The 17370-nt window shown below is 41.0% G+C and overlaps 1 protein-coding gene across 2 annotated transcripts in view; it reads right to left on the bottom strand.

The window, feature by feature from the left end:
• The window catches only part of LOC138981228 (dye-decolorizing peroxidase YfeX-like), a 21673-nt gene extending 13004 nt beyond the window's left edge, over positions 1-8669 (bottom strand). Inside the window, exons 1-6 of one of the 2 annotated variants that reach the window (XM_070354073.1) lie at positions 8428-8669; positions 5417-5625; positions 4014-4205; positions 2636-2708; positions 1404-1565; positions 22-95 (exon numbers count right to left, since the gene is read on the bottom strand). In XM_070354073.1, the coding sequence (XP_070210174.1) occupies positions 22-95; positions 1404-1565; positions 2636-2708; positions 4014-4205; positions 5417-5625; positions 8428-8479 (762 nt within the window). In that variant the 5' untranslated portion in view covers positions 8480-8669. The other variant, XM_070354074.1, reaches the window with a different exon arrangement.
• Between the last annotated feature and the right edge of the window lie 8701 nt (positions 8670-17370).

Below are 17370 nucleotides of genomic sequence, written 5' to 3'. Positions count from 1 at the left end.
AACAAATAAATAAAAGCATACCACATAGCTCCCCCCTGTTGCTTTCTCCACGGCAACTTCTCTGCGGTCGTCCTCGTCAGCTGCATTCTCAGTACCTGAAACACACAAAGCCAGGTGTAAACACTCCGAATTACAGCTTTTCTACTTCGTTTTTGGCTCACGAAGTGTAGCCTATGCGATGCTAACTTTTGTCTGTCTGTGCGTGCGTGCGTGCGTGCGTGCGTATGTATGTGTGTATGTCTGTGGTAGAAACTTTAACATTTGAAGACGTCATATTACATTGACGTCACATTATGACGTACGAGGGTTAGACGTCACGCGATGGAATTACTGAAAGTCTCGGTCATTATTATTTTGAGCGGGCCGAGACTATTTGGCAGTCATGTCCATGTAAGTAGGCTACATGCAGACAGACAGATCTAGATCTAGTGTCTCGCTTTCTTGCACAGTTTCACCTATGCTCTTTCTCTGTGTGTGTGTGTGTGTGTGTGTGTGTGTGTGTGTGTGTGTGTGTGTGTGTGTGTGTGTGTGTGTGTGTGTGTGTGTGTGTGTGTGTGTGTGTGTGTGTGTGTGTGTGTGCGTGCGTGCGTGCGTGCGTGCGTGCGTGCGTGCGTGCGTGCGTGCGTGCGTGCGTGCGTGCGTGCGTGCGTGCGTGCGTGCGTGCGTGCGTGCGTGCGTGCGTGCGTGCGTGTGTGTACTGTGTGTGTGTGACGGAGTGATTGAGTTTGTGTTACTGTTTGTCGATTTCTTACGTGAGCCCTTGAAGGCTTCGCCTCTTGTTTTTAACTATTTTCCAACTTATCGTTCATTGATGACAAATATCTTCAGTTGAGTTATTTAAAATAATAAGAGAGAAATCGTCCAAGTACGGAAACACCAAACCAGATCAAAAAAGAGAAATATATGGACTGAATAACTGTACAGCAACTCTGGTAGCATCCAAAAAAGGGAAGCAATAACAGTACCAACAGTCAAGTCTCAAAATGTTCTCAATGCGGTTACTTCCCTTTGCTTATTGAACGTGCCAAAACAGGTTTTGGCTTTCATGCACTGCATGTTCTATGAAAATAAATAGGAGATACCTGGTACTAAACATGTTTAAATGATAATAACAAGATGAACAAGAAAAGGCAAAAGGAAAAAGAAAAGAGTTGGTGTGTGATCTTCTTCCCTCCCCTGCATGAAGATTGCCAGGAGAATGGTCGAATTACTCTCACTTACTCTATTACATTATGCTGTATGCACTTAGACCGTCTACTTCCCTTTGTTTATCAGATTAATAAACCTATGGCTTTGTAAAACATGTATCTGAATAAAAATACACTTTAAACCAGTTTGTACACATGTCACAATATATCTACTATAACTCAACTAATGTTTTGTTCAAACCAAATGCCACAGACCATCGATAAAGCCAGACAGATCACGTCCATTGCGGTAGACAAAGCTGTAGATGTCCTCGTAGTTGGCCACGCTCTCCTTGGGCAGGTTCTTCAGGATGACCTGAGCCAGCTCAAAGAGCTTGCTCACCTGATTGCACTTGGCGTGGACAAACACGTCACCAGCTGCACAGCACAATAGAATCAATGGACGTGTGAAGTTTGAACATTTCCTGAAGTACAGTGATACAGTGGAACCTCCCTTATAAGACATACCATTCAATTTCCAACACCCTGTCTCCCCTTTTAAGTCATTGAATTTTCAGATTTTCTTCCTTTTTCAGACCTGATTTTCACAGATTTTTGGAGGTCTTAAAAGTTTTAAAAAAAAGTAAGGATATCAGTATCAGCCATGGCCCATGACGCAATTCTAAACAATTTATTGTTTACTTTGAGAGAGATGATTACAACTTTCACTGTTATATTTAACAACTTATGTTTTGAAGTATGAAATGCCTGTAAGTTCTGTCCGCACAAATTCACTGGATTCATTTGGCGATGGAATAATGCTGTTCACATCACAGAGAAGTTAGCAACTGAACTTTCTAAATGTTGGCTACATAGTGATCCTAAGGTCGCAGGTTCGAATCCCGGCAGGGTCGGACACAGGTCAACTGAGACTCAGAGACTGTATCCATGTCCCACCCCCTGTCACCACCGTTTGTTTGTTTGTTTGTTTGCTTAACGCCCAGCCGACCACGAAGGGCCATATCAGGGCGGTGCTGCTTTGACATATAACGTGCGCCACACACAAGACAGAAGTCGCAGCACAGGCTTCATGTCTCACCCAGTCATATTATTCTGACACCGGACCAACCAGTCCTAGCACTAACCCCATAATGCCAGACGCCAGGCGGAGCAGCCACTAGATTGCCAATTTTAAAGTCTTAGGTATGACCCGGCCGGGTTTCGAACCCACGACCTCCCGATCACGGGGCGGACGCCTTACCACTAGGCCAACCTGTCACCACCGTGACACGTAAAAGACCTCGGTCATTCTGCCATTAGTGTAGGTGGCTGATTACACCTAACCATGCACCTGGGTAGCACAACTATTGTTGCTGCTAGCTTTCCACTGGGAGGAAGAGACCCGAATTTCCCAGCATTGGAATAATACTATTAATAGAGTAATGAAATGAAATAAAATGAGTGTTTTATGTTAAGCAGCATTTTGAGACTCTGCATTGCCTACGTACCTGAGCTGGGCATCTCCCCAAGGGGACCTTTGCGATGGGGATAAACATAGGTTTCCTTCGTCTTTCCGGCAACCTGCAACAGTCATGGATAATAGTTGTTTGGGGGGTTACGTTAAAAAGGGTCATCTTCAGTATTTCACTGGTACAGTGGAACCCCCTTTTAAGACCTCAAAAAGTCTGAAAAATTCAGGTCTTAAAGAGGAGAGAGCCTTAAAATGGGGGTAAGGCCAAAAAAAAAAAAAAAGTCTTGTTTACGGTAACCCGACCGACCCTATTTTTATCGCGTGACCCTAGACATTTTTTTTGGCATTTTGGAAAAAAAAAAAAATATTGCAAAATAACGTACAAATATGATTTTTTGGAAAAAAAAAAAAAAAAAAAATCCCGACCTACCGACCCTATTTTTTGGGTCTATGTTACCGTAAACAGACTATTTTTTTTTTTGGCCTAACCTTACACAGGCTATGAACTGAAATTTCTGCATGAGAATAGACTGGGTCTTAAAGGGGAGGAAGTCTTAAATTGGAGGTTCTTAAAAGGGAGGTTCCACTGTAATGCAGTACCGTATTTGACGGATAAGACGAACCGTTTTATAAGCCGCACCCCCGACTTTTTAAAACAAAATTGGGACGAGCCACGTGTAGGCCGCGTCACTATATTAGCCGCCGTCGAAAAAAATATAATCAGATCGTGTCAATCAATCAAAACAACCAGGCAAACGAAAGTACGGTATTTGGCGAAATCGGCTCCGAGAATAAACAAGTGAAACAAAGAAGAAAAGTGAAAAAGTTTGAAGAAAAATATCACACACACACACACACAATTTGTAACCAACACATACATGTAGTCCCGCCCGGAATAAGCTTTTTTGGGATGATTTACCACTTTTGCGCACATTTCGAGCAGACGAAAACACAACATGGCTGCTCTCACTCCTCCAACTATCGCGAGACACAAAATAACGAAATCTCGCGCGCGCGCGAGATCCTGATACATTCGGTGTTTCTCAGTTCGCTATCTTGTCACGACGACTTGTTGACAAACGAAGATTCGCGAAAGAAAGAGAAAAGCGCTGAGTCTTGAGTAGAGAGCTAATAAAGTACCGGTAATCGCTAATCGAGCGAAATAAAAATCCGCGGTGACTTCCATTAGGTGAATGCTATTCAAGTTTAGGTAACGTTTTAGCCGCATCTTTTCATAAGCCGCAATGCGATTTTTTTTTTTAAAGTCGCGGCTTGTAGTCCGTCAAATACGGTACATGAAATTGGTAACCGTTCGTATTTACTGGCCGATATTTCATCTGAAAAAATAAACTTCTTCACATGTGTAATGTGATCACCGAGTTGTAGACTTGACATGTGTCCTATTGGTTACTGACCTGTGCATAGAAGTTGGGTCCGAAGCCCACGCCGGCCAGCACCTCATCATCCTCATCCTTGAGGGAAGGGTCACACACCTCGTCCACATACTTCTGCAGCTTGGACATCACGCGCGCAACCTCACGGGCATTGGTTGAGGGTTTGAGGTTGATCCACATGTAAACTGCGTGATCCTTGCCTTGCGAGTACACCTGCACAAGTCAAGAAAACTTTTTAAAGTGGAGATTGTCTGGAAAATTCATCTGAGTTTAGACAGTGAAGGCGCCTTGAGGGGTGGGTGGGGGGGGGGGGGGGGTGGATTGGGTGCAGAGGGGGGATGGGGAGGTATCACAGAGAGAGATATAGGGGGAGCGTGAGAAAGACAGGGGGGCGCAAGAACAATGTGTGTGGGCGATGTAATATATGAACTGGTCAAGGCAGAAAATGGTCTCAGCACCCGGGACTGCAATGCAAGGCTGATCACTTTGCGCGCAGCAAGCAAAGCGGAAGCACCTTCACTGAATTATTAATCAGCTTTATTAAAAAATCAGCTTTATTCATGCAACTTCTATATATTATCAATGTGCAAAATGAAAATCAACAAACCAGCTTTATTTATGCAAGTCTATATCAATGTGCACAATTTCTGTTCAACAAATGTTGACGCTCTTAAACAATGCTTTGGCATTAATTGTTTGCTAGTATCTTTTTCACTCAACCGTTGCATCGTTTTTGGCCTGTTTGTTTGTTTGTTTGTTTGTTTGTTTGTTTGTTTGTGTATGTATGATTGTTTTCCAACTGCGTTGCACTTGTCCAGCAATACATGTACAGTGATATCTGCTATTAAGGGCAGCTTTGGGACCAGCGAAATTAAAATGTAAACTGTCCCTACATTGCAGTTGGATTGTGAGGAAAGGTATATTTTTTATCACAATAACCGTAGGGGTCCTCCAATGGGAGGTGTCCTCTCATCAGAGGGGCCTTTCATCACAGGTACCACCGTACTCAAAATCCAGTCCCAAGCCAAGTTGCCAAGGGCTTGCTTAATTCATTAACTAGATGAAAGCAATCACAACAGCTCTTATCTTACTTCTTAGCCCCAAGGACAAGTTCAGGCTGTTCAACTAGCCTGAGTAACTGGCCACTGCATGGTATCATTTTGAACAGGGATCAGCTAGCACTTGTCCAAAGAGTACCAATTTTTGTCTGTGACATATTGCCAGGCTGATTCCGCAAGAGGGTTGCCATAGTGTTTGTAGGGGGCTCAATTTTGAGAGATCCCCATGTTTCTTGATGCATGTTTACTCTAGTCTACCTACCGAGGGTTGCGCTTGAGGTGGGGCAGCAGCAGACACGGTGTTATAGGCGGCTATTTGAGGATAAAGCCACACTTCTTGCTTCATTTTTACGCTTGTCTACCTACCGAGGGTTGCGCTTCAGGTAGGGCAGCAGCAGACACGGTGTTGGAGGGGATGGCTTCTTGCACTGTTTTGATGGCCTCCGCCAGATTGACACGTTTCCCGTCCCACAGCTTGTAGGCGCTGTAACCAGCAGCTCCAGCCGCCACTACACCCATCAGGATGGGTGCAGCATTCTGTCTGGCAGAGGGCCGGGTGCTGATTGAACGACTGCCTGTTGAGTAAGATATAAATAAAATATTACCACATGCACTGAGTGCCATTTTTGTCATCTAAAAGACCCCATGGCTATGAAATGTACGTTTGTGTGTGAGAGTGTGTGTTGCATATATGTGTATGTATGTTTCCATGTGTGTGTGTGTGTGCGCTTGCAAGAGGATTTTTATTACAGCTTACTCAACCTGCTGGTTGAACCATGAAAAGGCAAAAATTAATGAAAATTATAATAACGTCACATGATTGACCTAGCTCGTATTTTAAAGTTTAACAATAACATAATAATAACCAGTAAGATCCATCATTGCAGCTTTGCTTATGTATGTGCTTTCTGTGGCAACAAGAGAAATATACAGAGGGAAACGAGTGAGATCGATGACAGAATGTTTAATGATTGACTGTTGCTATTCTTTCTTTATTTGGCGTTTAACGTCGTTTTCAACCACGAAGGTTATATCGCAACGGGGAAAGGGGGGAGATGGGATAGAGCCACTTGTCAATTGTTTCTTGTTCACAAAAGCACTAATCAAAAATTTGCTCCAGGGGCTTGCAACGTAGTACAATATATTACCTTACTGGGAGAATGCAAGTTTCCAGTACAAAGGACTTAACATTTCTTACATACTGCTTGACTAAAATCTTTACAAAAATTGACTATATTCTATACAAGAAACACTTAAGGGTAAAAGGAGAAACAGAATCCGTTAGTCGTCTCTTAGGACATGCTGGGGAGCATCGGGTAAATTCTTCCCCCTAACCCGCGGGGGGACTGTTGCTATTGCTACAGGCTATTCTATAAACCATCAGCGACTGGGGGTACTGAAATAGAGTGGGGAAGGGGAAGGGAAAAGGGGGAGGGGAAAAGGTTCAGATACAAAAGACCTTGGATTAAGTTACTGAGATGGAAGTTGGGGGGGGGGGGGGGGGGCGGGGGGAGAAAATGGGTTTGGTAACTGTAATGAAGGTGACACTTAGAATCAGTACAAAGGCATGGCAAACCAACTCTTAAACCTGAGATGAAGTAGTGACAATAATGATGCCCGTGAAAACAGAATATCTATCTATATCTATTATACGGCTTGTGTGTGTCTGTCTGTCACTTCGCGATGCACGGCCAAAGTTCTCGATGGATCTGCTTCAAATTTGGTGGGCATATTCAGGTAGACCCCGGACACAATCTGGTCGATGAAAATTTTCAACACGTGCTCTCAGCGCTGAACTGATTTTGGTTTTTATGGTTTTTCTGTACATCCATTCCCAGTAACTCTTCCTTATTTTCTCCAGTGTTTTGCGCGTTTATCTCCCTTCCTTCGTGTGGCGTCAATCGCGTACGCCGGGTACCCGACACAGCCGGGTATTCGGCTCTACTTCTTCCCGGCGAAGCCGGGTATTCATCTAGTATATATATATATATATATGTATATTATACAACACAATAAAAAGTCCTAAACCAAGCCAGAATGTCGCATGTTTTTAAAAATCAAAATGTTCGGCCAGCAGGCCTTCTTCAAAGGTACACAGACCAAGCGTCTATTATCATATGTTCTTGCAGCATTGCAATGCCATCAGAAAGAGCTCTGTGTGAGTGTGTGCACGGTGTGTGTGTGTGCGTGTGTGAGCTCTCACTGCCCTAGGCCTTAATTTATCTTGGGCAAACATGAAATGATAAAAATATGACATGCTTGACAGATTCTTGGTTTTATAACCTACAAGTCATGCTTCACTGATCACAAAAAAGTCATACCTTGGGAGTCATGAATGACATCAATATCTACACTGTCTTGCTTTAATGTATTAAGTATCATCATTTGGTTCTTTTGTTTTTTAGTTGTTTTTCTGATTTTTGGTCAGTTGCTTTTTCAGTTTTTGTTGTCACCAACACTCAACAGTACGTTTTGCTCTGGTTTTGTTGTTGCTGTTATTATTTTGCTAGTCATTTGTTTATTGAATAATCAAATGCAAATAATTGCAATGTGAATTGTGATGTGGAAATTCAAATAAAGCCATGAATGTGCATTAACATCATGTCACACTCACAGTAAGAAGTACAGTGAACAGGCTCTCATTGGCCTCATCAACCACTGATCAAGTCAAGCCAAGATGATTATGAAAGGGCCCGGGAGGTAAACCGTATACCTGCAGTGGCAGATAAGAATTAAGGCCTTTTACTCGTTCCAGAGTACAGTTTCGTAAACCACGCAAGGTCAAGGTCCATGCAACAATAAAGTTGACAAACACCATTTCATCAAGATTCCACAGGCACCTCACCGTAAACCGTAAGCAGTCGGCCATGCAGTCGATCCGAGCGATTCTCTCTCTCTCTCTCTCTCTCTCTCTCTCTCTCTCTCTCTCTCTCACACACACACACACACACACACACACACATATAACATTTAAAATGAACGGTGGACAAACACAGAAAAAGGTCTGATAATGCCAAGCATTTTTTTTTCTCTCCTGAGACCGCTCTAACCAAAAATATAATCCGTTCAGTGTCTATGAATGATAGATCCACCACGGCAGTTCAGCATATGACGGTGCTATCTTGGAAAGAGAAAATAAAAACGTTTGCAAAGAACACAGTATAAACTGATCAACTGATTATACAACAGGCTTTCGTCCCCTCAACCCACTTTTACGCAAAACTTGCATGACGAAGCAAAAAATGACTTCGACTCAAATTACGACCAGTCGCTTCCCTTGGCCGTCTGCGCGGTGCTCGCACTGATTTTACGTTCAACAAACAAAATGAACGTTGCACACTCAACAGCAAACTAACACAATACATCACAATTGATACCTTGTCGTGCTGCAGTTCTCAGCAGTTGGACAGATGAACGTAGCGAAGCCATGATTGCTTTTGCGAGGAAGTTATCTGCTTCAACTCCGGACGAGCTATCGGCCGCAGTGCTGGGAATATACTGCCTTGACCCTTGTGTGTTCCAAACTTATATCATCATCACAGCGCACAGCACAGTGCGACACGAAAACCGCAAGCTCGCGCAAAGTGTGGGTGTCTCGGTGGTTGCGTGAATAGTAAAATCGCATGAATCGTGGTTTTTTTTTTATTGCATACACGGTAAAAGGGGTTCGTCTGCCATGAATGATGACTCGACTCTGCCGGTTTATGCGGCGTTGCACGGAGTTTCTGAAACTGAAAGTAGCTTAAAATTGACAGTCTTCTTCGTGTACAGTACCGTACGTACAGTGCTACACGCAATAAAAGCGGGACATGCACCCTTGGCCTTGGTAGATAAGCGAAAAGTGTCCCCACAATAAAAAGGCGGCCTTTCATGACAGATATATATATATACTAGAATGAATACCCGCTTCGCCGAGTAGCCGGCTTTGCCGGGAAGAAGTACTTAGAGCCGTACGCCGGCCGGCTTCGCCGGGTCCGAACAATGGACCCGCCAAGCTTAGGTCCCTCCCAGATTCGTGGAATGGGAACAGCACGAAAATGATTCAGTGGCCATAATGCCATTCCTGACCATATCGAGTCCCATCCTTGTCGACGAATGTAACCGTGTTAATCACCTTTGGAGGCGAACTCCACTCAAACAGGACTGAGCAAGTTAGAGCTTATCTCGAAGCCCTTTTGAACTGTTATGGCTTCTCAAAGGAAGGCCAGTACATAAAATTACACAAAAGCCGCCAGACCACATCACAAACAGAACTGAACAATGCACAGGTGTTGCTCACACACACACATGTAAACCTTGCCAATACTACAAGTAGTCGTATTGCCAAATTTTATTTAAACCTTGTCACTTCGCCGGAATGTATTAAGTGGACATAAGGTCGGGTTCGGGAAAAGAGATTTCTTAGAAAAAAGTCTACTCTACAAAGACTGAGTTTTACTCTTCACGACATCAACACTCAAACAACTTTCACTACTACACAGTCGTCAAGGCAACACACTGTAATTTACCTTTAAACATTTATTACCTTTTCTTCACTTTCACTAACACTTCTTTCCTTATACACAACTTCGGTAAAAACACAATAACTATTAGCTAAACTAAAGACTTGAGGATAAACACATAAACTAAAACACTTAAAGCATGGCAGCTCTGAAGGGGAGGTAGGAAAAGTGCCCCTGAATTAGGAGCACTTTAATCCCCATGTTCTGGCCACCCGAAGCCGGTGCCATCTCTCTCAGAAATCATCCATCAAAAAGAGAGAAACCCCACTTCCAGACATGGGAACTCAAAAAGTTGGAAGGTGGTTTCACCACAAGTAATATATCTTCATAGTTAAAAATATAATTTCAACATCTAAATATTCCTTAAATGTAACCAATGACTTTCAGATACTTCTGATAATTTTCTCATCACTACTTCTATTTTATAACTTGACAACAAGTAGCCAATTTAAGTCAAGGGAAGTAACCCACTGAAATGCATGTCAAAATAATAAGTGCAGTTGTGTCCCTTTTAGTTTAGTCACCTCTGAAATGGTAAGACAAATGCCACCACAGACAGTCTGTGTAAAATAAGAAATAATCCTTGTTAGGAATTATTTCACATGTTTACATACACCCCTCCAAAGAAAATGTTTCCTTATTACTAACACTAGTAATCATGTAAACATTTCAAAAACTAAAAAACATTGTCGTTGAATATCTCAACTCGACATGGCTAATCGCTCGTGTGTTAACAAAAAGTGTCTTAAAAGACAACCGGTGCATGTCTACGACCCAAGTCTAACTAAAAGAATACAGTACTGTCTTCTCAAAATGTTTCTCAATATTGAGTAATCCCATTAGCTGTTTAGTTATGAACTTTCATATTCCAGAAACGCACATAGCCAACAAAACAATTTCCATCTCTCACTCCAACTAAAGCGACAGTCTAACCAATAAACCCAAGGTTTATCAACGAAATCGAAAAGGAAAACGATCAACACTTGGCATAAAAAACTAGAAAAAGTTTAAACCGGTACACATGACACACCTACTGTCAATCTTCTAAGTTAAACACAAGTTTCCAAAATTGACCAACACCCAAATTATCTCCCTTTCACCATGAATCAACAAAAACTTTTTCCAGTGCCTCATCTCAAGACAAAGTACTTTTAACAAGGTTAAAACATAATAATCATTATTTCAACAGTGAATATTTAGAAAATCAACATGCGTCCATGCGTCATAACCAATACCACACTCTTGTCACAAGACATACAAATCAATTAGAAATATAACTAAGTGCGCCGGCACAGCTTAGCTACATTCATTGACTCGACTCTCAAAATACACCCACACTACCCCTGCACTGCTTCAATGAATTTCACAATGACAAAAACACATTATACTGCACTCGGCAGTCCAAACCTTCTTGTTTGTTTTTTCCCAGTTCCAAAGTTCATTGCAACTTGTTTGCAAATCCCTGTTTTCAAAATATCTGTCTCTTCCACTTGTCACAAAGTCAAAGAAACACCATAGAACAAAACAAAAAGAACATAACACATAATACAACACAATACTAAAACAATGCAATGCTCTTGTTATGATTGAAGAATGGAATACAATAGGAATATCATATCATGTAATACATGATATATGGAATCCAACCCAACCAGAAATATTGTCTAAACCACAGCCCCACTTGTCTGTGATAACAAAATTCCTCAATAATGGACAAGAAGTTATGTTAAGATTAATTCAGACACAGCTACAAGCAGAGTCAATCGAAACTATACTTCATCCATTTAGTGACTAGCTTTAAGCATAATCACCTTACAGAAAATCTAAGACATTCACTTGATGTCTCAAATTACTCTTGATGTAACCAGTAACCACTCGGAATTACATCTCTCAAAAGCTGACAGTTAATAAAGCAACTGTGCAGACTAATGATCTCAGTTCGCGTGGTGATTCCCCTTATCTCAATACAATTCCTATGTTCCATTTCTTACAACCATGAACAATCCACATAAAACAAATACTTCAAGTTCAATCTTCTTCTGCTCCACACAACAACAATTATGCAATTCTCAAATTACTGACAAATCAACCTGAATTAACTGCAGAAATGAACAAGTTGTTAACACTTATCATTTCCATGCCTCAAAAAGATAAACAATCAACATCTTGAAGCTTCCAGAGTTAACAAAAAGAGTGGGAACGGTAGCAACGGAGTTAAACCCAAAAACCCGATGACCTTCAAGTACTGAACTATTTAGAGGCCCAGACAATTTTCTATAATGGAGTTCATATAGTGCAGTTCTTCTTCTTCTTCTTCTACGTTCCCGGGAATATAGTGCAGTAACAGGCAAACATTTCCAAAAATCAAAAAATGTTCCTATTCACTCCGAACAACATTTTTTCAACATGACTCCAGTATGCCAACAGCTATTACAATAATAAGACACTCCTATTTGTCATACAATCACAAATTGACAAAACAAAAATCACCGCAACTCCTGTGACAAAAAATACTGTAGCACCCAATGACTGAAGTGTTCAAACATATAGTGAAACTCAAGGCAGGAATCGTCCTGACAAGAAAACTCGGTTCAGATCACAATACCAAAACTGTGAAAGCATGGAAAAATAGACAAAAAGTTTTGTTAGGATTATCGCGACCAAGTACAACTAGGTCAAATCAAAACTATACTTTCGAGCGTCCATTTATGATGAAAGAATTATCACCACCCAAAATCAACCAAGCCACTAAATGTGGTAACTCTCCACAACATGACTAAAAAATTCAGTCACATCTGGTCAAAAATCCACAGCACTCAAGGTCACTGAAATCCGTGATTTTCTTCCTGGCAACAGTGTCGTCTCATGGTGTCATCCAGCTCATCTCTCCTCGTCCTCTCTGCTCTAGAGCTCTTCGTCCTCTCTCCTCTGCATCAGCTCAGCTGTCGCTCTCCAGCATCCTGTCGCTCTCTCCTCGTCTCTCGCCTTTTCATCATGCTTAGTTATGTGTTTTCCTCTTACCCTTATCTTACAGTTAAAATTACAAAAAATAGTTGAAACAAAAACAATCGATTCATTTATTTTCCACTATTCCAGTCTTTACTTTTTTCTCTCTCACTATCTCAAGTCCCTTATTGGGCGCCAAAATGTAAACCTACTGCTAATACATATTTTATTTCAGTGTTAGCATGGTTAAAGGGAGGATTCGGGGTGAGGTACAATCTTGCTTTCACAATAAACAAACAAAAAATGAGGTAGTGTTCTAAGAAATTTATTTTGGATAAAGCATTTCCTTTAAATCAGTTTTCAGATTACAATCATATGTTCAACCGACAAAATATAAAAGTTCTTCTGTTTAAATTACTTAGTTTCAAAAATACAAAATCTCCTCTCTAAAAATCTAAAACTCTCTCATCAAAAACCAGACACAACCAGGGGTCCACTAGACCAAAAAATATCCATCGTGAATCAAACGCTTGCTGATCGATGATCAACAACAAAAAGGTTACCCCTGGAAAATAAAACAACACAGCATAAGTATAATTCAACAATCATCAAGATAAAATTTCAGTTTCACTAGAACACTTTTTTATACACCATAGAACCAAACAAAAAGAACATAACACATGATACAACACAATACGTAAACAATACAATGTTATTGTCATGACTGAAGAATGGAATACACTAGGAATATCATATCATGTAATACATGATATATGGAATCCAACCCAATCAGAAATATTGTCTAAACCACAGCCCCACTTGTCTGTGATAACAATGATTCCTCCATAATAGATAGAAGTTATGTTAAGACTATATCAGACACAGCTACAAGCAGAGTCAATCAAAACTATACTTCATCCATTTAGTGATTAGCTATAAGCATAATCACCCTTACAGAAAACCTAAGACATTCACTTGATGTCTCAAATTATTCTTGATGTAACCAGTTGCAGTGCACACTCAAAATTACATCTCTCATAAAGCCGACAGTTAACAAAACAACTGTGCAGACTTAATCTCAGTTCGCGTGGTGATTCCTCTTATCTCAATACAGTGCCTATGTTCCATTTCTTACAACCATGAACAATCCACACAAAACAAATACTTCAGTCTTCCTGTGCTCCGCACAACAACATTTATGCAATACCCAAATTAATGACAAATCAACTTGAATTAATTGCAGAAATGAATAAGTTGTTAACACTTATCATTTCTATGCCTCAAAACAAGAACAAACAACATCTTGAAACTTTTAGGAAAACCACATGGCCAGGCACCATGTAAGTAAATCATGCAACAAAGGAAAATCAAGTTTTATCAAATATAGTCCTAAAATAATAATCAACTATTACTCACAACTAATACATAAAAAGACATCTTGTATAATCAAAACATTATAGTAAAAACACTAACCTATCATGTCACAATTCATTTCTTCTACAACTTCATACCATCACTTTGCTCAGACACCACATGGTCTTTCTGGCATCTTTCCCAGAATCTCATAATTAATTTCAATCCCAAGAATCCTTCAAGAATAAAAAGTGCCACCTCATATAACTTTTCAAAACAGTACACAATACATATTAGAAACAAACTAACTTAATATTTAAGCCATTTCTTACCTGGTTTAGGAATAAAACGTTTTATAATTCAGGACAAATTTGGGCTGGATCAGCTGGTTCAGTCAGATTCTCAAGGAAAGGAAGATTCAAGTCTTGTAGAAACCCAAAGGTAATTATTAATTTAGAACAGTTTACCTCTTAACAAATAAAACAACATTTCCAAATATTCACTAAAATTACCAAGCTTCAATTAAGCATCTTTCAAATAATTTCTAAACACTAAATATATTTTTAAAGTTCCCAAAAACTATAAACTATAACATTCCTGGTTATTAAAAACTGGGATCCAAGACATGTCTATACTCTTAAACTAAAACAAATTTTCTAATAATAATATTCTAAAACATCATTAAATCATTACTAAATAGTACAAGTAAAGCATAACTAAACAATAATACAACTTTAGACCTTACAAAACAAAATGGTAAAAAACGAATTGGAACCAAACAAGGGAAGTAATTCAAATCATCAAATATTTTAGAACAGCCACAGTTCTTCCCCTTGAGTTGATATAGAAGTTTCTCAGAGCAGCTAACTAGTAAACTGTGAAAGAACTACTAATCTTTCACTGGTTTACACACACACACACACACACACACACACACACACAAACACAGAGAAGCCGTATCTCGGAGAGATAGATGACAGTGTATTTTTCGCGTGGCTATAAATTGATTCGACCTTTGCACTTTTACAGTGAGGATAATTTACGGGTCTAATTTACGTTCTGGACACTGCGGTGACCTTCTAAAAATAGTAACAGAACGCCGGGAATATCCGAAGATGCCCCCTTCATTCAAAAGTGCGCCATACGAAGGAAGGGAGGTAAACGCTGAAAACATGGAGAAGATAAGGAAGAGTTACTTATAATGGTGAAATGAACACAAAAACCAAATTCGGTTCAGCGCTGCGCGCTGAGAGCACGTGTTGAAATATCTCATCGATGATATTGTGTCCGGGGTGTAGCTGAATACGGTGTCCAAATTTGAAAAAGATCCACCGAGAACTTTGGCTTTGGTGTGTCGGTATGGGGGCCCGGGTAGCTGAGGTGGAATGAAAATAGCTGAGGTGGAACCAAAATCGGTTCAGCGCTGCGCACTGAGAGCACGTGTTGAAATATCGACCAGGTTGTGTCCTGTACCGGGTCTACCTGAATATGCCCACCAAATTTGAAGCAGATCCATCGAGAACTTTGGCCGTGCATCGCGAACTCACACACAGACACACAGACAGACACACAGACAGACACAAGTCGTATATATATATAGATAGATATATATATATTTAATTAACCAATACCTGACCCCGGACCAGTGGACGTGTACATTTGTTTATGATTTGTTCAAAAACTTTGAGAGACTGGGAGACAAAGAGAAACAGGAAGACAGACACAGATAAAGAGAGACAGAGACTGAGACTGGGAAAGCGAAGGAAAAAAATATAAAAAACCAGGTCGGAAAGATACGGAGACAACGGAGAAAGCGAGGCAGCTCAGAAAGGGAGTAAGAGACAGACTCGGCGGATAGAAGGAAACACTGAAAAAGGGACACAAAGAGACAGAAAATAGATAGATAAAGGCAGGCAGGGAGAGAGACAGTGACAGTGAGAGAGATACACAGGCACGATGAGAGAGACTCAGAGAGAGAGAGAGAGGGGAGAGAGAGAGCTAGCTGAGAGAGAGAGACACACACACACACACAAATCAAATCAAATCAAATCAAATTTATTTTACGAGGTTTGTGGCATAAGCAATATAAACGAGCTTCTTTTCAACCAGCCCTCGCCCAGAGAGGGACTACTCTAATCAGGGCCGGATCTGGGGGGGGGGGGGGGGGGTTCCTGGATTCCGGAACCCCCCCCCCCCCCCCCTGGTCATCCAATTTACCTCAGAGAAAAAAAAAGTGAGACTTTTTAAGCTCTTCCCCCAACTCCCTCAGTTTATTTGGTCTTCTAAAACTATTTCAAATTATGAACAACATCAAGTCGACAACGGCCTGCCCTCCCCGTTATAAGTCCATCATCATAGTAATATTCAAAGTAAAGAGTCCTGTCAGACTTATTTACTAGGCATATATGTCTTTGGGATTATTCCACTGAACCACTATGGTAAATGAATATATGAAGTATTTTGTTACTGTTAAAAATGTGTAATTTTGATTCCCAATTGCAAGGAAAGACCAAAAAATGACCTCACAAATGCAACATTTTCTCGGCTTCTGGGAGGCTTTGCCCCCCCAGCGGGGCGTTGCCCCTGCACCCCACCGGGGCATGGGCGGCCCCTGGACCCCTGCCTTCAGTTGGAACCCCCCCCCCCCCCCTCAAACGAACTTGGTCCGGCCCTGAACTTGGTTATTTTTTTATCATGTGCATATGTGGACACAGGGGCGTTAGGACACCAAGGAGATTCTGCACTAAGTTGACTAGGAAATAAATCCCTCCCTGAACCAAAGATTCAAACCCGACCCGATAAAGACAACTGGTTTTGAAGCCATGTGAATGCGTAATGGACACTACAATTCAGTTGGACCTGTCTATACTGACAGTCGTCAGTAATGACAGGTGGTCGACATGGAAAGGTGAACTATTATCAAGAACATTTTTGCAATGTATCCTTTTTGACGGGTGGTCGTTGTCGACAGGTTGTCACCAGGGCAGGTTTTTACTGAATTTGGAACACACACACTCTAATTTTTCCTTTCTTTCTTTCTTTCTTTATTTGGTGTTTAACGTCGTTTTCAACCACGAAGGTTATATCGCGACGGGGAAAGGGGGGAAGATGGGATAGAGCCACTTGTCAATTGTTTCTTGTTCACAAAAGCACTAATCAAAAAATTGCTCCAGGGGCTTGCAACGTAGTACAATATATTACCTTACTGGGAGAATGCAAGTTTCCAGTACAAAGGACTTAACATTTCTTACATACTGCTTGACTAAAATCTTTACAAACATTGACTATACTCTATACAAGAAACACTTAACAAGGATAAAAGGAGAAACAGAATCCGTTAGTCGCCTCTTACGACATGCTCCCCGACATGCTGGGAAGCATCGGGTCAATTCTTCCCCCTAACCCGCGGGGGGGTCTAATTTTTCCATCACGTTTGCAGATGCATACAGGGATATATACAGGAAACACATATACACATAGACACTGACTCTCTTGTATGCCAAAATACACACGCACTGC

The sequence above is a fragment of the Littorina saxatilis genome, linkage group LG12 (genome assembly GCF_037325665.1).
Source record: "Littorina saxatilis isolate snail1 linkage group LG12, US_GU_Lsax_2.0, whole genome shotgun sequence".
NCBI lineage: Eukaryota > Metazoa > Mollusca > Gastropoda > Littorinimorpha > Littorinidae > Littorina > Littorina saxatilis.
Note: the sequence above shows the minus strand (reverse complement) of the source record. Positions and strands in the feature narration are given on the sequence as shown.